At 51.3% G+C, this 23547-nt stretch overlaps 1 protein-coding gene across 1 annotated transcript in view; it reads left to right on the top strand.

Annotated features, from left to right (window-relative positions):
* LOC119966916 (dynein heavy chain 14, axonemal-like) overlaps window positions 1-23547 on the top strand; it is a 1122002-nt gene that overhangs the window by 204237 nt on the left and 894218 nt on the right. Inside the window, exons 8-9 of the mRNA XM_038798874.1 lie at window positions 5623-5735; window positions 17269-17331. Coding sequence (XP_038654802.1) covers window positions 5623-5735; window positions 17269-17331 — 176 coding nt within the window. The remainder of the gene's footprint in view (window positions 1-5622; window positions 5736-17268; window positions 17332-23547) is intronic.

Here is a 23547-nt window from a genome sequence, read left to right as displayed (position 1 = left end):
TACATAACACCGGCATCGGATGAAGCATCCAGGGGTGTGGTGTTAATGAGGTCAGTCCATAAGAGGGTCATTTAGGAGTCTGGTAACAGCGGGGAAGAAGCTGTTTTTGAGTCTGTTCGTGCGTGTTCTCAGACTTCTGTATCTCCTGCCGGATGGAAGAAGTTGGAAGAGTGAGTAAGCCGGGTGGGAGGGATCCTTGATTATGCTGCCCGCTTTCCCCCGGCAGCGGGAGGTATAGACAGTGTTAATGAAGGAGAGGCGGGTTTGTGTGATGGACTGGGCGGTGTTCACGACTCGCTGAAATTTCTTGCGGTCTTGGGCTGAGCAGTTGCCATACCAGGCTGTGATGAAGCCAGATAGGATGCTTTCTATGGTGCACCTGTAAAAGTTGGTAAGAATTAATGTGGACATGCTGAATTTCCTTAGTTTCCTGAGAAGGTATAGGCGCTGTTGTGCTTTCTTGGTCATAGCGGTGACATGACTGAACCAGGACAGATTTTTGGTGATGTGCACACCTAGGAATTTGAAGCTGTCAACCATCTCCACCTCGGCCCCATTGATGCAGACAAGGGTTACTCTGCTCCTGTGCAAGTTGTGCACATATGTTCCTTCCTATTATCAGTTCCTTTACTCTGTGTACAAATCCCACCAGCTTGTCCTGTTCTCCAGCATTGTGATTTGTGTGGCCCAGTTTATTACAATGAAAACATTCCTGTTTCATCTCTCTGATCTTTTCAACAGACTGTTGTATTGTGAGGTGAAATTTCCTTGCATTTCCAATTGCTCCTTCTCTGGCTGACCAGCCCTCTCTCACACCTTCCTAATTTCCAGCTTTCTACGATTTAAAATTCTGACTGAAGAAAGGCAGTTGGTTGATGAACCAGCTCATAGTCGTCCGCCAGCTTCTTGGCTTGTCTGTCAGTTCTATCTTTCTGTTCCTCAATATGAGTTCAAATCATGGTCGGCAACAAATCTTGAAATTCCTCCGGCAGAGTTATCTCCCTGAGGATGCCATTGGTTTCTCCTATTTCCAATGCTCGTGCCTACCTATCAAAATGACAAAATCTCCACCTTTCGCTTGCCCCCTATCCAGCCCCATCACTCCACGCCCCCCTGCCCCCCAACACGGTATAAATCTGACCCAATTTCCAATTCTCTCCAGCTTAGGCAAAGAGCCATCCAGACACGAAAAGTTATCTCTCTTCTCTGTCCACAGATGCTGTCAGACCTGTTGAGATTGTCCAGTATTTTCTGTTGGTTTGTTTCACTTAATCGTTCTCTCTTTCCCTATCCACTCCCACTCATACATTCCCTCCTCTTTCTCTGCCATACGCTCTCTCTCTACCACCGCATGGCCTTGCCCCTAACCCCAGGCCTCTGCCTCGCTTCCAGCCCCATCCCATGACCTTGTTCCTTGCCCCAGACCTCAACCCTTCACCCCTGTGCTATATGAATGCAAGTTTTTTTGAAACATTCCTTGCTGCTTTTCCATCTCTTCATTTGTCATTTTTTTTCGGATTGTCTTCCCAAGTTAATGAAATTTATCCCTGTAGCATTAGCATTTTTCCAGTCTATCACTTCCATGTATGTCATGGGTTTGTTAAAAGTCTTACTCATTTTATTGAGATATTGCAAGTATCAAAGGATTTCTAAGTGTCAATCTTACCGCCTATTGTGGTGATAAGTGCACGAATCATGCAATTAGATTTTGTTAGAAAGATATTTTCGAAAAAGCCCTTCTAATATTTCTTGCAAAGGCTTCAGGTAAAGATTCAGCAAATGTCCTGCTGCAGAATGTTAAGGAATTAAATGTCCATCAGGTATTCTGAAGGGGAGGAAACACTTTATAGGATGTATATTTTTGATCGTCATCTTAGCTTAATGTGAGTGGTCTTATCTGGACGCCTTAATCAGGCACCAGACTAATGCAGCTACAATTTTAATAGATCTGCATTGTATTAATGGACTATCTGTGTAGATCCAAGTCCTGAATTGTTTCATGCTGCCCGGTGAGGTCAATTTTTCTTTTCAGATCAGGGGTGAAATTCACCGCGGACCTACGTGACGCCCATTTCCGGCGGGCAAAAGCGGCGCCGGTGACTCCGACGTTGCGGCCTTCTTTTAGGCCCTAAATCTCCGTTTCCGAAAGGGCCAGCAGCGGACTGACGCTATACGCGTCAGTTTCACACGCTGCGGAAGTGGCGTGTCCCGGCGTTTGTGGGGGGGGGGGGGGGGGGGGGGGGGGAGAGTACCGGCGTTTGTGTGTGTGTGGGGGGGGGGGGGGGGGGGGGGAGAGAGTACCGGCGTTTGTGTGTGTGTGGGGGGGGGAGAGAGTACCGGCGTTTGTGGGGTGGTGGTGGTGGGGGGGGGGGGGGGGGGAATTTGGATTAATTCTGCCTCCCCACCCCCTGGGCCTCTTTCTCCTCCTTTCTCCTCCCTCCCCCTTTCTCCTCCCTCCCCCTTTCCTCCCTCCCTCCCCCTTTCTCCTCCCTCCCCCCTTTCTCCTCCCTCCCCCCTTTCTCCTCCCTCCCCCCTTTCTCCTCCCTCCCCCCTTTCTCCTCCCTCCCCCTTTCTCCTCCCTCCCCCCTTTCTCCTCCCTCCCCCCCTTTCTCCTCCCTCCCCCCTTTCTCCTCCCTCCCCCCTTTCTCCTCCCTCCCCCCTTTCTCCTCCCTCCCCCCTTTCTCCTCCCTCCCTCCTTTCTCCTCCCTCCCCCTTTCTCCTCCCTCCCCCTTTCTCCTCTCTCCCCCTTTCTCCTCTCTCTCTCACATTCTCTTCATCCTGCCCTTTGTTCCAGAGCTATTTGATCCCCCTGTGCACTGGCACAGATTTACAGTGCGGTTTAGGTTCTGCGTTTACCCCAGGTGTGGGGGCGGGGGAAACAGGGAGGGTTCGGCATTCCTCAGGGGCACTGCATTGAACCACCCCCACCCCCACCCCCACCCCCCTCCCAAATCATCCTCCACCTGACCTCATCCATCCTTCTTTTCTCCGCTCCCACACCTGGGGTAAACACAGAACCTAAACCGCACTGTAAATCTGTGCCAGTGCACAGGGGGATCAAATAGCTCTGGAACAAAGGGCAGGATGAAGAGAATGTGAGAGAGAGAGAGAGAGAGGAGAAAGGGGGAGGGAGGAGAAAGGGGGAGGGAGGAGAAAGGAGGAGAAAGAGGCCCAGGGGGTGGGGAGGCAGAATTAATCCAAATTCCTGTTTATTTCCTCAGACTCTTCAAAAGGTTGTTTCTCCCCAGGATTAGAAAAGGTGCCTTGATAATTCACAGCGCAGAACCCTTTCTGCGCTGTGAATTATAAAGGCAGAACCCAGAAACTTTGCCAAAAGTTTTTCCCTCTCTCTCTGCGCGTTTTTCCTGTTGTTGTGAAACTGACCTGAAATCGCAGAGGCTGAAGCTGAAATAGACAAATCCAGACACATCTCCCACCCCGGGATCCCAGCATTTCCCTCTGCATTCTAACCAGGCAATATTCCTGGGTTTAGGCAGATTGCAATATACTCACCAAAACCCTGCTCTCAGCCAGAGGACGGTGGGTCTCCCTCTCTCTGTCTCTCTCTCTCTGTCTGTCCCCACAATCTCCCTCTCTCTCTCTCTCTCTCTCTCTCTCTCAAACAAAGACAAGGCAGCTGGGAGGAAGGGGAGCCTTGAGGAAGATCTGCTGATGCCCCCATCCAATGGATGCCCGGGGCCAACGCACTGTCGCCCCCCCGCCCTGCACGCCGCTGCCCCCTACCCCATCCCCCTACCCCCCCCACCCCCTACCCCCCCACCCCTACCCACCCCCACCTACCCCTACCCCCCCACCCCCTACCCCCCCACCCCACCCCTACCCCCCCCACCCCCTACCCCCCACACCCCCACCCCTACCCCCCACACACCCCCCCACCCCCCCCCCCCCCCACCCACCCCTACACCCCCACCCCCCCACACCACCACCCCACAAACGCCGGTACTCTCCCCCCACCACCACCCCACAAACGCCAGTACTCTCTCCCCCACCACCCCACAAATGCCAGTACTCTCTCCTCCCCCCCCCGCACTCGATGTAGGTAACTGAACGGCGTCAACCATCATCAATGGTTGACACCGTTATAAACCTACTGTGATTTTCGCCGGGTGACCCGTGGCCACGTCGGCGGGACTTCAGCCCATCCGGGCCAGAGATTTGTTGACAGTAAAAATTAAATGACATCCCGCCGGCGCCAGCTGTTCTCAGAGGCTGCCGGCGGGATTTGCACAACGCCGGCTTTTGGCCGCTCGGAAAATTCAAAACCCGACGGGAGCGGGAATAACGCCGCCGCCGGCCGATTCTCCGACCCTGCGTGGGGTCGGTGAATTTCGCCCCATGTCTCCTTTTAATCACAGCATTTTCTTTTACAAAGCAGAAATGTCGACATTGAATATTCAAGGTGATGTTTAACGATTAATATTCAGTGCTTTTCTCCCACTGCAGAAGCCCATTATTACCAACCCTTTGTGTGTGGTAAAGGTTGCTGCTCTCAATTACCCAGTACCGTTTTAAAATGATCAATTGGCTGCTTCTGTTTGGAACTTGATTTTCAAAAAACTGCCTGATTGAATTCTATCAGTGTGGAGAAAGGTTAAGCATGACGTGTGCTAATTATTGCTGATTTCAGCCAGTACGGAGAGTACATTGGGGTAGTGATAGACAACCTGCTGAGCTAACAGCAACTCCAATATGTACCACAATTGACAGCTACGTATGGCATATTTTTATTGGGTCTACGAGAAGCCTCCCCATCCAGTGCCTGTTTGTCCATCATGTGGAGACGTCAGCGTTGGACTGGGGTGAGCACAGTAAGAAGTCTTACAACACCAAGTTAAAGTCCAAAAGGTTTGTTTGGAATCACTAGCTTTCAGAGCACAGTTCCCTCATCAGGTGAGTGACTCATTTGATGAAGGAGCTGCGCTCCGAAAGCTAGTGATTCAAAATAAACCTGTTGGACTTTAACCTGGTGTTGCAAGACTTCTTACTGTTTGTCCATCAGCAACTGACTAGAATTTCAGAGCATGTTTGTCATCTGATTGATGATCCGTGTTTCCTCTTGAGCGACCAACTTGTGTCACTCTTCCTTGCAATCTTGTGTCTATTTTGTCAACGGTACAAAGCTTTGATCTCTCTTCATTTATTGCTCTTGAACTCCAAATTATTAGTCCTTTGTGCTTTTGTACCTGTCTTCGACCTCACTCTGCTGAAAAGATTAATGCATTAGTTTCCATTCTTTCCAAATACTCAAAATTTTGGATCACTTTATTACCCGCATCTTACATTTCTCCCACAGACTGCAGCTTTTAAAACCCATTGGCTTCTGCTGTTTCACTGAGGTCTGTCGATTTGAAAAACACCATAAGTTGGTTACACATTTTGAGGAGGTGTCTGCTGCTGGGTGTGTTAAACTTAGACACGTTTCAATGTTCAACATGCAGTCCCATTTTTGCACAGATTCAGTTACTAATAGCTAGAGTGTTACTGCGATCTAGTCCTGTTAACATTACACCATGATTACGTTAACCTGTTAACTTTGTTCTCCTTAACTTACAGTTTATTTTGAACAATAATATTTATCGGTATAAATACTTTCCTTTTCAGATTACCTCGCTATTTGAAAAAGGTGGAATTGAAACCATCTCTGTCAAGGATTGGTTGATCGAACGGTCTCACTTCTACAAGATCTATCAGCTGCCTGTCTTTATAAAGTTCAGGTTGGATGCCATTCATTTCTTCTAAGATTGTTGTTTATTTACTGAAACAAAGATTACTCCAGGGTGTTATGGGCCAGGTTTTAGAAAGCCCCAAAGTGTATCATGGAGTTCACCTGATCCACAACTTTTAATAGATTGTGGTTATGGGCAGCACATGGCCCTACTCTGCAGGTGTGATGCAACAGAAATCTACAGTACTTTTAAATTAAAACACTTTATTTATGAAACCAGTTAACACTTTATAAACCCACAGTAAACATCTTAACAACTATCAACATCAATAAATCCCCCAAAGAATACAGTACTCTCTAATTAACTCTGAATCTTTCCTTGCAACATCCATAAGACAAAAGAACCCTCTTTACAGAAATACATCAGGGACGGGATTCTCCGAAGCCGCACCGGCTGGGAGAATTGGCATCGGCGCCATTTTTTTGTGCGATGCTAGCGCGCGATTCTCCGAGGTGCGCAGAGTCGGTGCCGTTCACGCCGGCGCGTTAGGTACGCCGCCGGTCGCTGCACGCTATCCGTGGCCAGGCCGCCGATTTTCCGGCCCGAATGGGCCAAGCGGCCGTGCGTAAACGGCATAGTCCCGCCGGCGCCGTCCACACCTGGTCGATGCTGGCGGGTATTCGTCCCGAAGACTGGGGGGGGCGGCCTGTGGGGGGGAGGGAAGGGGGGCTCTGTTCCCGGGGGGCCTCCGATGGAGTCTGGCCCGCGATCGGGGCTCACCGATCGGCAAGCCAGCCTCACCCTCTCCCCCCTCGGGCCTAGTTCCTTGCGCGACCGGCTCCAGAACCCTGGCGCCATGTTGGTGCGGGGCCAGAGCACTCCGCGAGGTTACCGCACATGCGTCGGTTGGCACCGGCACCACTGTGCATGTCATCGTTGGCGCCGTCACAACTGCGCATGCGTGGATCCCGCGGTGCCCAGTTCACGCCAGGATCTGTGGCTGGAGTGTCGCAAACCACTCCAGCGCCGTTAGAATTCGACGTGGGAGCGGCCTGTTCACGCCGTCGTAAAAAGAGACACCTTAGTCTTTATTAAACTGGGCCTTCAACCCAACGGTCTACCTCTGAGCCTACTTCTCTCTTAAGACTTTTTGTTTTGCATCAAACCCAGCTTCCAGCCGGAATTTTAATCTCAATCCTTTGCAGATTCAATAAAATGACATTCAGCCTGACTGGGGCGAGAGAGCCGTTCCAGACAATTCTAAACCAGTCGCCACTGGTTACTGGCAAAGCCCAGCATTTCGAGCCAGTCCATTGGCCGCCAGCCATGTCAGTCAAACTGAGTCATCACTGATCTCTCCGGCTTGAATTAAAGGCAAAGGCTGTGTTACAGTCACAGGCCCATTAAATTATCCAAGCATCAAAATTGTAAGAGCAAAAACAAAAGAAAAGGGAAAATAAGGGAATAAAAAGGGTTTAAACAGGAGGATCCTTACAAACACCTCTCTGGGGAAAGAAATTTCTCCGAACATCACTTCTCAATTTCAAAATGACCAATAGTCACCCATGTCAGAGCCAATAGTCACCCATCCTTCTCGTACATCTTGATTACCAGCATTATCAGGAGAGTTATCTATGCTGCAGCATTATCTGTGCTGTACTTTCATCCTTCAAAATTAGATTTCCTCCAGTAAAGAAAATGAGTCCGAATTTTGATTTTTAGATCTGAAGGAGATTATCTCTTTTCAATTCTCAATTAGAGGCTGCAGCAGGAAATATCAGCTCAGTCTCGGTGGTAATATTGAGCGAGCGCTGCACGGTTCGAGAGGCAGAAACAAGAGAATACTGCTCTGAGAGTGGGGCAATAGTGAGAGCATTCTGCAGTGTTGGAAGGGCAGTAGCAACAAGTGAGTGCTGCTCTGTCAGACGGGAAACACAGAAAGGCCATTGCTCTGTTGCAGGGCCAGTACGGAGAGAGAGTTACACTGCCAAAATGCCATTTTTCAGATGAGATTTTATCTCTAGTCTCTGCTACCTTTTCAGTTGCATGGAATTGAAATTAGATTGGGATAGAAGCTGGGGAATTTGCTTTGATACTCTGGTCTATACTTATTCATAAAACCATAAGACATAGGAGCAGATTTAGGCCACTCGGCCCATCGAGTCTGCTACGCCATTCAATCATGCCTGATATTTTTCTCATCCCCATTCTCCTGCCTTCTCCCCATAACCCCTGATCCCCTTATTAATCAAGAACCTATCTATCTCTGTCTTAAAGACAAAGTGGAAACATCCTCTCCAAGTCCACTGTATGAAATGAAAATCGCTTATTGTCACGAGTAGGCTTCAATGAAGTTACTGTGAAAAGCCCCTAGTCGCCACATTCCGGCGCCTGTCTGGGGAGGCTGGTACGGGAATCGAACCGTGCTGCTGGCCTGCTTGGTCTGCTTTAAAAGCCAGCGATTTAGCTGAGTGAGTTAAACCAGCCCCTCCAGGCCTCGCAGTATCCTGTAAGTTTCAATAAGATCCCCCCTCATCCTTCTAAACTCCAATGAGTACAGACGCAGCGTCCTCAACCGTTCCTCATACGAGAAGCTCTTCATTCCAGGGATCATTCTTGCGAAAATCCTCTGGACCCTTTCCAAGACCAGCACATCCTTCCTTAGAAACGGGGCCCAAAACTGCTCACAATACTCCAAATGGGGTCTGACCAGAGCCTTATATAGCCTCAGAAGTACATCCCCGGCCCTGTATTCTAGTCCTCTCGACATGAATGCTAACATTGCATTTGCCTTCCTAACTGCCAACTGAACCTGCACATTAACCTTAAGAGAATCGTGAACAAGGACTCCCAAGTCCCTTTGCGGTTCTGATTTCTTAAACATTTCCCCATTTAGAAAACAGTCTATGCCTCCATTCCTCCTTCCAAAGTGCATAACCTCACACTTTTCCACATTGTATTCCATCTGCCAATTCTTTGCCTATTCTCCTAGCCTGTTCAAGTCCTTCTGCAGCCCACGTGCTTCCTCAATACTACCTGACCCCCTACATATCTTTGTATCAATAATAATAATAGGCTTTATTGTCAAAGGTAGGCTTACATTAACACTGCAATGAAGTTACTGTGAAAATCCCCCAGTCGCCACATTCCGGCGCCTGAGGGAGAATCCAAAATATTCAATTCACCTAACAAGCACGTCTTTTGGGACTTGTGGAAGGAAATCCCAGAGCTGAAGGGATTGGATTATGAGGAGAGGTTGAGTAGACTGGGACTGTACTCGTTGGAATTTAGAAGGATGAGGGGGGATCTTATAGAAACATTTAAAATTATGAAGGGAATAGATAGGATAGATGCGGGCAGGTTGTTTCCACTAGCGGGTGACAGCAGAACTAGGGGGCATAGCCTCAAAATAAGGGGAAGTAGATTTAGGACTGAGTTTAGGAGGAACTTCTTCACCCAAAGGGTTGTGAATCTATGGAATTCCTTGCCCAGTGAAGCAGTTGAGGCTCCTTCATTACATGTTTTTAAGGTAAAGATAGATAGTTTTTTGAAGAATAAAGGGATTAAGGGTTATGGTGTTCGGGCCGGAAAGTGGAGCTGAGTCCACAAAAGATCAGCCATGATCTAATTGAATGGCGGAGCAGGCTCGAGGGGCCAGATGGCCTACTCCTGCTCCTAGTTCTTATGTTCTTAAACCGGAGCACCCGGAGTAAACCCATTGATGCGACCATCAATTCACTCGGAGACTCGAGTCGAAGTAAACAGTGGTTTCAATTAGCTTACAACTTTGCCTGCCTGCGACTGGTACATTACTGAAGGCGGTCCCGCAGGCCTGCTGCTCTTATACTTCCTCTAATGGGCAGAGCCATGGGAGGAACCCGTACATGCTCCACATCACCCCTGTGGGTGAAGCCACACAGTGGCCCATAGATGGAGCCCACAAGGTTAATAGCATGGTATAATGCAACAGAGTATACTGGTGAATTAACAGTACTTATACATTCACCACATTCACCCCCTGTAAAAAAATCTAGTCCGGCAGGGGTGACGGGTTCACAAATTCAGTTGGTCCGGTGCCCGGACCGTACGTTGCGACAGACGAAGCACTGGTGTCACAGCCGTTTCGGTTGGCTGTGGAAGTGGGTTCGGTGCGGGCCCAGTGGTGGACTCCGGGGGCGGTTCTTCTGGAGCTTCGTTCTTGCGGACTGGTGTGCCGGGTGGAAGGGAGCGCGGAAACCAAATAGGTGCGGGTACGCAGGACACGGGGGGGGGGGGGGGGGGGGGGGGTTGGGCGGGGTATAGTGTGGGGGGTACATTAGTGGTAGTGGTGGAGGAGCCTGCGGGCACCAGGTCTCGGAGGGGGACAGTATCCTGCCCGCCGTCAGGGTGTTCTACGTATGCATAACGTGGGTTTGAGTGCAGGAGCTGGACCCTCTATACCAGGGGGTCGGTCTTATGGGTCCGAACGTGTTTCCGAAGGAAGACAGGGCCTGGTGTCCTCAGCCAGGACAGAAGCGAGGCCCCTGTGGTAGTTCCCCATGGGAAGATAAACAAGCGGTCATGAGGAGTCTGGTTTGTGGCCGTGCAAAGGAGGGACCTAATGGCGTGGAGTGCATCAGGGAGGACCTCTGGCCAGTGGGAAACCGGGAGATTCCTGGACCGTAGGGTCAGTAGGACGGTCTTCCAGACCGTCGTGTTCTCCTTCTTCACCTGCCCGTTACCCCTGGGGTTGTAGCTGGTAATCCTGTTCGAGACGATGCCCTTGTCGAGCAGGTACTGACGCAGTTTGACGCTCATGAATGATGAGCCCCTGTCACTGTGGACATAATTGGGGAAACCAAACAGAGTGAAGACGCTGTGCTGGGCTCTGATAACGGTGGGGGTGGTCATGTCGGGGCATGGGATGGCAAACGGGAAACGGGAGAACTCATCTATAATGTTAAGGAAAAAGGTATTGCGATTATTTGAGGGGAGGGGCCCTTTGAAATCAATACTGAGGCGTTCAAAGGGCCGGGAAGCCTTTATCAGGTGGGCCTTATCTGGTCGATAGAAGTGCGGTTTACACTCCGCACAGATTTGGCAATTCCTGGTTACAGCTTTGACCTCCTTGGTGGAGAAGGGTCAGGTTGCGGGCCTTGATGTAATGGGCGAGCCGGGTGACCCCCAGGTGGCAAAGGTCGTTGTGGATAGCCTGTAGTCGGTCGTCTTGCACGCCGGCGCATGTGCCGCGGGACAGGGCATCTGGGGGCTCATTGAGCTTCCCAGGACGATATACTATATCGTAATTATAGGTGGAGAGTTCGATCCTCCACCTCAAGATCTTATCATTCTTGATCTTGCCCCGCTGCGAATTATCAAACATGAAGGCAACCGATCTTTGGTTGGTGATGAGGGTAAACCTACCAGCGAGGTAGTGCCTCCAGTGCCGCACGGCTTCCACGATGGCTTGAGCTTCCTTTTCGACCGAGGAGTGTCAAAGTTCAGAGGTGGAGAGGGTGCGTGAAAAGAACGCTACCGGTCTGTCTGCTTGGTTCAGTGTGGCGGCGAGAGTGACCTCTGATGCGTCGCTCTCCACCTGGAAGGGGACAGACTAGTCCACCGCACTCATGGTGGGTTTGGCGATGTTCGCCTTGATGCAGTTGAAGGCCTATTGAGCCTCGACTGACAGTGGGAAAAGGGTGGCTTTAAATAGTGGGCGGGCTTTGTCCACATACTGGGGGACCCACTGGGTGTAATAGGAAAAAAATCCAAGGCACCTCTTGAGGGCTTTGGGACAGTGAGGGAGAGGGAGTTGTAGGAGGGGGCGTATACGGTCAGGGTCGGACCCTAGGACCCCGTTTTCCACGACTTAGCCGAGGATGGCTCGCCTGGTAGTGTGGAAAACGCATTTCTCCTTGTTGTAAGTGAAGTTAAGTTTTTGGGCGGTTTGGAGAAGTCGGTGGAGGTTGGCGTCGTGGTCCTGCTGATCATGGCCGCAGGTGGTGATGTTGTCCAAATACGGAAACATGGCCTGCAGCCCGTACTGGTCCACCATTCGGTCCATCGCTTGTTGGAACACCGAAACCCTGTTCGTGACTCCAAAGGGGAACCGGAGGAAGTGAAAAAGTCGGCCGTCTGCCTCAAACGACGTGGTCCTCCGGGCAGATTGGGAGCTGGTGGTATGCAGACTCTATATCCACCGTGAAGAACACGCGGTAGTGTGCGATCTGATTCACCATGTCTGCAATCCGGGGCAGGGGGTACGCATCAAGGTGCGTAAACCAGTTAATGGTCTGGCTGTAATCAACCACCATCCGGAACTTTTCCCTGGTCCTGACGACCACCACCTGAGCTCTCCAGGGGCTATTGCTGGCTTCTTTGACTCTTTCCCGCAAGAGATGCCGGACCTCGGACCTAACTAGTCTGCAGGAGCAGACTATACCTCCTGCTTCGAGTGGCTACTGGGTTTCAGTCCGCGGTGAGGTTAGTGAAGAGGGGAGGGGGGTCGATGTTTAGGATTGCGAGGCTGCATATAGTGAGCTGGGGCAGGGATTCGCCAAAACTAAGAGTTAGGCTCCTGAGATTGCATTGAAAATCGAGTCCTAAGAGGAGAGGGGCGCAGAGGTCTGGGAGCACGGACAATTGAAAATTAGTATACTCGGCGCCCTGTATCGTTAAGGTTGCAGTAGTGCACCCTTGGATTTGTACTGAGTGCGACCCAGAGGCGAGGGAGATTGTTTGGTGCGTCGGGAATATCGGGAGCGAACAGCGTCTTACCAGGTGGACAAAGCTCTCGGTGCTCCCGGAGTCGAACAGGCAAGGTGTCTCATATCCGTAACCCGGACGCCCATCATGGAGCTCTTGAGGTGCTTGGGTCTTGACTGGTCCAAGGTGACTGCACTGAGTTGAGGGTAGTCGGCGGCGTGGTCGGCGGTGCTGGGGCGGCCCCGCGATGACTGTCCGTGCAAGTCGTATGCGTCGAGCGGCGTAGCGGGTGATGGTCAAGATGGCGGCCCCCGTTGATTGCATGTGGCAGGCGGCGAGGGAGATGGCGCCCAAGATGGCAGCACCCATGGATCGCACGTGATGGGCGGCGAGGAACATGGCGCCCAAGATGGCCCCCGTGGATTGCACGTGGCTGGCCGCGTGGGGAAGGATGGCCAAGATGGCGGCCCCCGTGAGTTGCACGTGTTGTGCGGAGTCGGGGTCGGCAGACATGCTGCCACATTACTGTGGGGTCTGTGGGCCTGAGAATCGGTGGATCGAGTCTGTGTGTTCGAGTTCGAGTGTTTAGGCTTGGCCAGGCTGACCTTTGCGAAGTGTCCTTTTTGCCCGCAGCTGCTGCAGTTTGCGTTGTGGGCTGGGCATTGTTGCCGGGGGTGTTGGGGTTGGCCGCAAAAATGGCAAGGTAGCCCCTCCGTGGTGGGCAGGTGGCCGCGCGGCGCAGGCCTGGGGTATTCTCCGGTCGGGGGCCCACGAGGGGGTCGCGTGATCGGCTGGGAACGTAGTGAGACTCTGAAAAGTGACCTCCAGCGAGGTTGCCAGTTTTACTGTGTCCTCCAGGCCCTGGGCCCCTTTTTCGAGCAGGCGCTGCCTCACATAGTTCGATCGGCCCCCGCAACGTAAACGTCTCGGACAGCGAGTTCCATGTGCTGGGTGGCTGTAACGGCCTGATAGTTACAGTCATGCGCGAGGGCTTTAAGGTCACGCAGATAGTCATCTAGCGTCTCCCCGGGGCGCTGGCGGCGAGTAGTGAGGATATGTCGTGCGTAGACTTCATTCACAGGCCGCACGTAGATGCGTTCGAATATCGCGAGGGCCTCAGTATAGGAGGTGGCTTCGTCGAGTTGGGCAGAAATGCGATGGCTCACCCGTGCGTGGAGAAGACTCAATTTCTGTTTGTCCGTGATGGGTGATGTCGACCACGCGGCCAGGTAGGCCTTGAAACTCTGAAGCCAATGTGAAAAAATTTCTTTTGCCTCCGCGGCCTGAGGATCGAATTCCAGTCTGTCAGGTTTGAGGGCTGATTCCATTGTAGTTCTCTAAGCTGATTAAATTGATGCGACTATCAATTCACTCGGAGACTCGTGTCGAAGTAAACAGTGGTTTTAATCAGCTTACAACTTTGCCTGCCTGCAACCGGTACAATACTGAAGGTGGTCCCGCAGGCCTGCTGCTCTTATACTTCCTATAAGGGGCAGAGCCATGGGCGGAACCCGTACATGCTCCACATCTCCCCCTGTGGGTGAAGCCACACAGTGGCCCATAGATAGAGCCCACAAGGTTAATAGCGTGGCATAATGTAACACAGTATACTGGTGAATTAACAGTACTTATACATTCACCACACCATGCAAACATGGGGAGAACGTATAGACTCCGCATAGACAGTGACTCAAGCGGGCATTAAACCTGGGACCCTGGCACTGTGAAGCAACAGTGCTACCCACTGTGCTACCATGCCACCCATAGATTATGAAGGCAGAACTTACATGAGTAAGCTTTGCGGGTAAGGGCATTGAACCCGAGCTGTTAGCCTTGGTCGGCATCATGAACCTACTATCAAGCCAACTGAGCTAAACCCGTCCAGGATGGGAATAGAGAGATATGGACCCTGAAAAGTGTAGAAGTTTTAGGTTAGAGGGGCAGCATGTTCGGCGCAGGCTTGGAGGGCCGAAGGGCTTTTTCCTGTGCTGTAATCTTCTTTGTTCTTTGTTTTTGACATTGCAAGGTGATCTTCTGACCTAAAAAAACCCAACTCTCCAAGCAATGCAATGCATCCAAATTTTAAAAGAAAGATACAGTTCATGAAGGGTTTTCTCAGGACATGATTTAACGACCACTTTTCATCCTGCACGGATTGGGGCATGCTGGGTGAATAGAGGGAGAGGGCAAAATTGAGATTCACGCCTGGCATGAACCATTCTGTGATTCACCCGTCCTGTATTTGAGGGCGAGTTCCGGATCGCGTCCGAAAATGCAGAGAATATCATGAACCCTAATTTGTATTCATTTCAATCTCATGAATGAGATTGAAGTTGAATGCAGTAGCCGCCCAGGAATTACTTGACGCCCCAGCAGGAAGTCAGGTGGGCGTCATTTAGTACTCCTTTTCCAAAATGTAAAGCTGGTGCAGCGGCTTCTGAGGGGAACTGAGGAGGTAAGTAGCCATTTCCATTTACTGGCATGTAGCTAGAGGGCACCGGGGCAGCTGCCCCAGTGATCGCGATAGGTGGGGACCCTTCAGAGGGATGGGGCTTGATCGGGGGGCTGAAACGTTCCAGTTCAGGGGTGGCTCTGGGCTGGAGCGGGTGTGCATCTGTGAGACCTTCAAACCAGCTTTGTGGAGACCCATAACAACCACAGCTTCAGCCTGTCTGTCCTCCCGAACTCTTCCAGGACAGAAACCCGGCAGCTTCTCTCCTGAAAGCCAATTTCACCCCCATCACTGTGAGCAGCCCCTTGCTTCACAGCTGCAGGCTATTTCAAATGAAGAGTTAGCCTTGTTCATTGTGAGAGCACTTCTGGGAGCTCTGGGACCCGGAGCTCGAGCCGGCCGTGCCTCCCTGTCCTGTGTGCTGATTGTGAGACATGGCCACATCAGAGGGGTGGAACTTGGAGGAGCTGGTGGCCACCATCCCCACTCCATCAGATGGATCCGTCTTGGCAACCAGCACCCTCTCCTCCTGGTCGGTGCCCACAGGGCCTTGGGGTTGCCCTCGGACCGGAGAGATGGTAAGTTCGAGCCCCGGCTCCCCTGCATCATCTGGCTCCACCAGCTTCCCCATGGTCTGCACCATCGTGTTGACGCCCTCGGTGATGCCCCTCAGTGACCGGGCCATGCCCTGCAGTGCCTCTGTAATGCCCACCTGCGACTGTGACAAGCTCTGCTGCGCCTCGGCCATTCCTATCTGAGAGCGGGACATGTCCCGCAGAACCTCAACAAGGTCGGCCTGGTAGTGGGTCATATCCCCCAATGAGTCGGACATTCTGCCATGGCCCTCAGCCATGGCCGTCACCAACTGTGCCACACCTTGGACATCTTCACTAATGCTAGTCCACCAGGCTCTCCACTGTGGTCGCCACCCTAGCAGTGTTGACCTTGCTGCCACGCATTGTTGCCGATATCTCCTGCGCCCATAGTCTCTGGGACTTCTCCAATTAGCTATGGACGTGCTGGAGTGTCACTGATATCTCCTCTGAATGTCTGGCCGCTCCCTAACATCCCCATCAGCATGTTCATAGGCTCGGCATCTGGCTGGGACCCTGCTGGTTCCTGAGATCCTCCAACTGTTGTCTGGGCGTTACTCCCTCCACCTGATGTGAATTAACAACTATGTGGTGCTCACTAGATTGTACCCCAGAAGCCTGACCACTAATGCTGCCCACTGAGGTGTGTGTCTCTGCGCTGGTGGAGGGTGGGATGACAATTGTGATGTGTCAATTGTGGCATCCTTGGTGCTCTCCTCCAAGGTGGTCTCATGGAAGGCAGCGGTTGGGGCCACCCTGGATGGTCCGGTGCTGTCGGCTAGAGGATCTGTGGGAGAATGGACATGTGGTCAGTGGGAGGGATGGGCCATTTAGTATGGCATTAACAACTCACGTTTTACAGGTCCTCCGGGTGGATCCTGGTGGATCCTCACCTCTGCAGAGTCCAGCAACCACTCTGTCCTTGGCCAACCCCGTCACCTCCAGGGCCTATTCCTTGAAGGTCGTAATGATTCTTACGTCCGGTACCCCTCTACCATTCTGGGCCCTCTCCCGGCGATTGTGGGACAGCTTCTCCTGTGGAGACACAGAAAGGGCATCGTTAGTCGCACGCGTGGTTCACAGTGGGAGGGGGGTGTGAAGGAAAGATTGGGAGTTTGAAGGGGGGTGAAGGAAGAGGGGTGAAGGGAAGGTTGGGGCACATACAAGGTTGGGGGGATGCTCGCATGGGGCTGGAAAGGTCTTGCGGGGTGGATAAGGGTGCACGGTAGCACAGTGGCTAGCACTGTTGCTTCACAGCTCCAGGGTCCCAGGTTCGATTTCCGGCTTGGGTCACTGTTAGTGCGGAGTCTGCACGTTCTCCCCGTGCCTGCGTGAGTTTCCTCCGGGTGCTCCGGTTTCCTCCCATAAGTCCTGAAAGACGTGCTGTTAGGTGAATTGGACATTCTGAATTCTCCCTCTGTGACCCGAACAGGCGCCGGAATGTGGCGACTAGGGGATTTTCACAGTAACTTCATTGCAGTGTTAATGTCAGCCTACTTGGGACACTAATAAAGATTATTATTATTATTATGGTCCTTTCCATCCCTGACTTAGGCTGCAAGTAGCCATGTGGCATTTGAATGAGGAGCAGGAGGTTAAAATAGCCTGAGTGTGAAGGGCCAGCCTGCCCATCCCATTCACTGTTGGTTGAACTGGATTTGCTGACAGCTTGGCTGAATGGTTCATAAAACTAATAGAATATTTTAATAATGAAATAACTCTCAGAGGCTAGCAGAAAAGGTAAAGTCACATGAAAAATAATCAGTTGGTATGATTTAATTTACAAACTAGGCTTTTCCTTTCCTATATTTTTGCCTTTACTAATATACAGTTTGTAACTTTTCTTTTCCAGAAGCTGGAAGGCATTCAATATTTGGAGAATCAATGTCCGCAACTTAAAAATGAGCAACAGCAGGTAGGTATGAATACGAATAGTTGGAGTTACTTTGAATGAATCAGTTGCACTTTTCAAGGACATGTGATGACGTTGATCTGGAGGCAGCACACAGGAGAATTTGTAATTTCTTTAAAAAGTCTCTGGAATCTGTAATTGTTCTCAAGAACACTTGAAAAGGACATTCATGAATTTGCATTGGTTGTAAAGGCAGAGTCGGACAAACACAAACGAGTTGTACAGTTCCAGCGCTTGTGGACTTGGTGCTGTTAGTAGCAACGCGGTTCGCCTTTCATCAGGCTGGGCCTGTAAGCCCACAGCCGCAACATTAAGCCTGAATTGCTGTTTGCACAGCCGCCAGTTCTCACCTCCGTTACCGGACATCTGACGCTGGTGGGGTCCCTCGGTCCATCCATCTCAAGCTTCAGCATTTTCTTACGCATTGGGTCGCCTCAGGCTGCAGTTCACCAGACCAGTCTTCAAGCCGAATGTCTAACGTTGCCACTGCCGTCGCTATCTTTAAATCTCCAGCACTCGTGATACCATGTTGTGTTTGGTCCTTTGTACTTCACGAAGGAACTCACCAAACACTTTGACTTGTCTAAACCAGAATCTTTTATTGAGTCTCGTGTGGTAAAATAGCAATTTGAGACAGAGCACGGTATCTTGGAGTCTGCGTACTACTCCTCTGGAACTTGCATCCAGCACTGGCCATTCACATGTGTGTTTTATTACCCTCTCAATCTTCTTCTAAAGATGGCTGGATGTGTCTCCCTTTATGGCGGAGTTACAGGTCACATGACCTCAGTCTAGAGACCGCATGGTGTGTCCGTACCGCCACCTGCTGGTTGGAGGTTGCACACCTTCCAACTATGATAGAGCCCATAGGCATAAGGCCACAGGACCTACAATGAAACACACCATGGCTAGGCACAGGGTCCCACCCAAAGGGGGGGGGGGGGGGGGGCGTGTCAGCTGGTGTCTGTGGGCACCAGTGCATTTGTTGAAAGATTTATTTGTATTTGTTGAGTCTATCAGCAGGCAATGTATTGCGACATCAACTCTGATTGGTTGAGTCCCCTTCGAGTGGGAAAATACTGGTGAACATTGAGGTGACATGGAGGGAGAGAGGCAGTAGTCAAGGTGGAGATCGCCTCTGTTCACTGAACTTTTGCGAATTGGCAAAGAAAGCTACGAGAGAGGAGGTGGTGAGCCAGCCAGCTGGTTGGGACTGGGAAGCAAGCCATCACCGAGGGGAGGTGAAGCAGAGGCGACTCGAACTGCAGGGCTGAGGAGGACAAAAAAAAGTCTGCTCCTTCAGAAGATTCTTATCCATTAAAATCAAGAAAGAGAAGTTAATATGAATATTTTGATTTGATTTGATTTATTATTGCCACATGTATACAGTGAAAAGTATTGTTTCTTGCATGCTGTACAAACAATGCATACCGTACATAGGGAAGGAAGGAGAGATTGCAGAACATAATATTACAGTTATGGCAAGGTGCAGAGAAAAGATCAACTTTATACGAGGTAGGTCCATTCAAAAGTCTGATGGCAGTAGGGAAGAAGCTGTTCTTGAGTCGGTTGAGTCGTGACCTCAAACTTTGGTATCTTTTTCCTGATGGAAGGAGGAAGAGAGTATGTCTGGGTGCGTGGGTCCTTAATTATGCTGGCTGCATTTCTGAGGCAGCGGGAATTGTAGACAGAGTCAATGGATGGGAGGCTGGTTTGCGTGATAGATTGGGCTACATTCACGACTTTTTGTAGTTTCCTGCGGTCTTGAGCAGAGCAGGCTCCATACCAAGCTGTGATACAACCAGAAAGAATGCTTTCTATGGTGCATCTGCAGAAGTTGGTGAGAGTAATAGGTGACATGCCAAATTTCCTTAGTCTCCTGAGAACGTCGAGTCGTTGGTGGCCTTTCTTAACTATAGTGTCAGCATGGGGGGACCAGGACAGGTTGTTGGTGATCTGGACACCTAAAAGCTTGAAGCTCTGAACCCTTTCTACTTCGTCCTCATTGATGTAGACAGGGGCATGTTCTCCACTACGCTTCCTGATGTCGATGACAATCTCCTTCGTTTTGTTGACATTGAGGGAGAGGTTATTGTCGTTGCACCAGTTCATCAGATTCTCTATCTCATTCCAGTACTCTGTCTCATTATTGTTTGAAATCCGACCCACTACTGTTTGTCATCAGCAAATTTGAAAATCGAATTAGAGGGGAATTTGGCCACACAGTCATAGGTGTATAAGGAGTATAGTAGGGGGCTGAGGCACAGCCTTGTGGGACATCGGTGTTGAGGATGATCGTGGAGGAGGTGTTGTTGCCTATCCTTACTGATTGTGGCCTGTGGATCCAGTCACAGAGGGAGGAGCCGAGGCAAAGGCCACGGAGTTTGGAGATGAGTTTCGTAGTAATAATAGTGTTGAAAGCAACATAAGATATAGGTGCATGGCGTTACGGGTAATGTATTAGCATGGGTAGAGGATTGGTTAACTGACAGAAAGCAAAGAGTGGGGATAAACAAATGGGTGTTTTTCTGGTTGGCGATCAGTGTTGGGTCCTCAATTATTCACAATTTACAGAGATGATTTAGAGTTGAGAACTGTGTCAAAGTTCGCAGATGACACTAAGGTGAGTGGTAGAGCAAAGTGTGCAGAGGACACTGAAAGTCGGCAGAGGGATATGGAGTGAGTGGGCAAGGGTCTGGCAGATGGAGTATCATGTTGATAAATCTGAGGACATCCATTTTGGCCGGAATAACAGCAGTTATTTCGTCATGGGCGGCACGGTAGCACAGTGGTTAGCACTGGTGCTTCATAGCTCCAGCGTCCCAGGTTCGATTCCCGCTTGGGTCACTGTCTGTGCGGAGTCTGCACGTTCTCCCCGTGTCTGCGTGGGTTTCCTCCGGGTGCTCCGGTTTCCTCCCACAAGTCCCGAAAGACGTGCTGTTAGGTGAATTGGACATTCTGAATTCTCCCTCTGTGATCCGAACAGGCGCCGGAATGTGGCGACTAGGGGCTTTTCACAGTAACTTCATTGCTGTGTTAATGTCAGCCGACATGTGACAGTAAAGATCATTATTATGTTGGACATACATGAAATGAAATGAAAATCGCTTATTGTCACGAGTAGGCTTCGAAGAAGTTACTGTGAAAAGCCCCTAGTCACCACATTCCAGCGCCTGTCCGGGGAGGCTGGTACGGGAATCGAACCGTTCTGCTGGCCTGCTTGGTCTGCTTTATAAGCCAGCGATTTAGCCTTGTGAGCTAAACCAGCCCCTAAATTTATGGCAATAACATCTTTGATTTTCTGTGAGGAAGTAAGGAAGTTTACTTTTGAAATTGAATGGCAGCATATGCATCTTGTTGACCAGAGTGTTTCTTCCTGTACTGGCCAGACTCATTCTGTCCTGCACTGGCTCATTCTGTCCTGCACTGGCTCATTCTGACCTGCACTGGCCTGGCTCATTCTGTCCTGCACTGGCTCATTCTGTCCTGCACTGGCTCATTCTGTCCTGCACTGACTCATTCTGACCTGCACTGGCTCATTCTGTCCTGCACTGGCTCATTCTGACCTGCACTGGCTCATTCTGTCCTGCACTGGCTCATTCTGTCCTGCACTGGCTCATTCTGTCCTGCACTGGCTCATTCTGTCCTGCACTGGCTCATTCTGTCCTGCACTGGCGCCTCATTCTGTCCTGCACTGGCCTGGCTCATTCTGTCGTGCACTGGCCTGGCTCATTCTGTCATGCACTAGCTCATTCTGTCCTGCACTGGCTCATTCTGTCCTGCACTGGCCTGGCTCATTCTGTCCTGCACTGGCTCATTCTGTCCTGCACTGGCTCATTCTGTCCTGCACTGGCTCATTCTGTCCTGCACTGGCTCATTCTGTCCTGCACTGGCTCATTCTGTTCTGCACTGGCTCATTCTGTCCCGCACTGGCTCATTCTGTCCTGCACTGGCTCATTCTGTCCTGCACTGGCCTGGCTCATTCTGTCCTGCACTGGCTCATTCTGTCCTGCACTGGCTCATTCTGTCCTGCACTAGCCAGGCTCATTCTGTCCTGAACTGGCTCATTCTGTCCTGCACTGGCTCATTCTGTCCTTCTGCACTGGCTCATTCTGTCCTGCACTGGCTCATTCTGTCCTGCACTGGCCAGGCTCATTCTGTCCTGCACTGGCTCACTCTGTCCTGCACTGGCCAGGCTCATTCTGTCCTGCACTGGCTCATTCTGTCCTGCACTGGCCAGGCTCATTCTGTCCTGCACTGGCTCATTCTGTCCTGCACTGGCCTGGCTCATTCTGTCCTGCACTGGCTCATTCTGTCCTGCACTGGCTCACTCTGTCCTGCACTGGTTCATTCTGTCCTGCACTGGCTCATTCTGTCCTGCACTGGCTCATTCTGTCCTGCACTGGCTCATTCTGTCCTGCACTGGCCAGGCTCATTCTGTCCTGCACTGGCTCATTCTGTCCTGCACTGGCTCATTCTGTCCTGCACTGGCTCATTCTGTCCTGCACTGGCTCATTCTGTCCTGCACTGGCTCATTCTGTTCTGCACTGGCTCATTCTGTCCCGCACTGGCTCATTCTGTCCTGCACTGGCTCATTCTGTCCTGCACTGGCCTGGCTCATTCTGTCCTGCACTGGCTCATTCTGTCCTGCACTGGCTCATTCTGTCCTGCACTGGCTCATTCTGTCCTGCACTGGCCTGGCTCATTCTGTCCTGCACTGGCTCATTCTGACCTGCACTGACTCATTCTGACCTGCACTGGCCTGGCTCATTCTGTCCTGCACTGACTCATTCTGTCCTGCACTGGCTCATTCTGTTCTGCACTGGCTCATTCTGTCCCGCACTGGCTCATTCTGTCCTGCACTGGCCTGGCTCATTCTGTCCTGCACTGGCTCATTCTGTCCTGCACTGGCCTGGCTCATTCTGTCCTGCACTGGCCTGGCTCATTCTGTCCTGAACTGGCTCATTCTGTCCTGCACTGGCTCATTCTGTCCTGCACTGGCTCATTCTGTCCTGCACTGGCCAGGCTCATTCTGTCCTGCACTGGCTCACTCTGTCCTGCACTGGCCAGGCTCATTCTGTCCTGCACTGGCTCATTCTGTCCTGCACTGGCTCATTCTGTCCTGCACTGGCCAGGCTCATTCTGTCCTGCACTGGCTCATTCTGTCCTGCACTGGCCTGGCTCATTCTGTCCTGCACTGGCTCACTCTGTCCTGCACTGGTTCATTCTGTCCTGCACTGGCTCATTCTGTCCTGCACTGGCTCATTCTGTCCTGCACTGGCTCATTCTGTCCTGCACTGGCCAGGCTCATTCTGTCCTGCACTGGCCTGGCTCATTCTGTCCTGCACTGGCTCATTCTGTCCTGCACTGGCTCATTCTGTCCTGCACTGGCTTATTCTGTCCTGCACTAGCTCATTCTGTCCTGCACTGGCTCATTCTGTCCTGCACTGGCTCATTCTGTCTGCACTGGCTCATTCTGTCCTGCACTGGCTCATTCTGTCTGCACTGGCTCATTCTGTCCTGCACTGGCCAGGCTCATTCTGTCCTGCACTGGCCTGGCTCATTCTGTCCTGCACTGGCTCATTCTGTCTGCACTGGCTCATTCTGTCCTGCACTGGCTCATTCTGTCCTGCACTGGCCAGGCACATTCTGTCCTGCACTGGCCAGGCTCATTCTGTCCTGCACTGGCCTGGCTCATTCTGTCCTGCACTAGCTCATTCTGTCCTGCACTGGCTCATTCTGTCCTGCACTGGCTCATTCTGTCCTGCACTGGCTCATTCTGTCCTGCACTGGCCTGGCTCATTCTGTCCTGCACTGGCTCATTCTGTCCTGCACTGGCTCATTCTGTCCTGCACTGGCTCAGTCTGTCCTGCACTGGCTCATTCTGTCCTGCAATGGCCTGGCTCATTCTGTCCTGCACTGGCTCATTCTGTCCTGCACTTGCCTGGCTCATTCTGTCCTGCACTGGCTCATTCTGTCCTGCACTGGTTCATTCTGTCCTGCACTGGCGCAAGCTTGTACTTCAGTTCAACAATTTTTCAGAAAGCATGTTTTTACAAGTTAAAACGCACAAAAGCACAACAAGGGTTAGGTGGATTGGCCATGCTAAATTGCCCATAGTTTAAGGTTAATGGGGGGATTGTTGGGTTACGGGTATAGGGTGGATACGTGGGTTTGAGTAGGGTGATCATTGCTCGGCACAACATCGAGGGCCGAAGG

The sequence above is a fragment of the Scyliorhinus canicula genome, chromosome 6 (genome assembly GCF_902713615.1).
Source record: "Scyliorhinus canicula chromosome 6, sScyCan1.1, whole genome shotgun sequence".
Lineage (NCBI taxonomy): Eukaryota > Metazoa > Chordata > Chondrichthyes > Carcharhiniformes > Scyliorhinidae > Scyliorhinus > Scyliorhinus canicula.
This window is presented reverse-complemented; position numbering and strand designations above follow the sequence as displayed.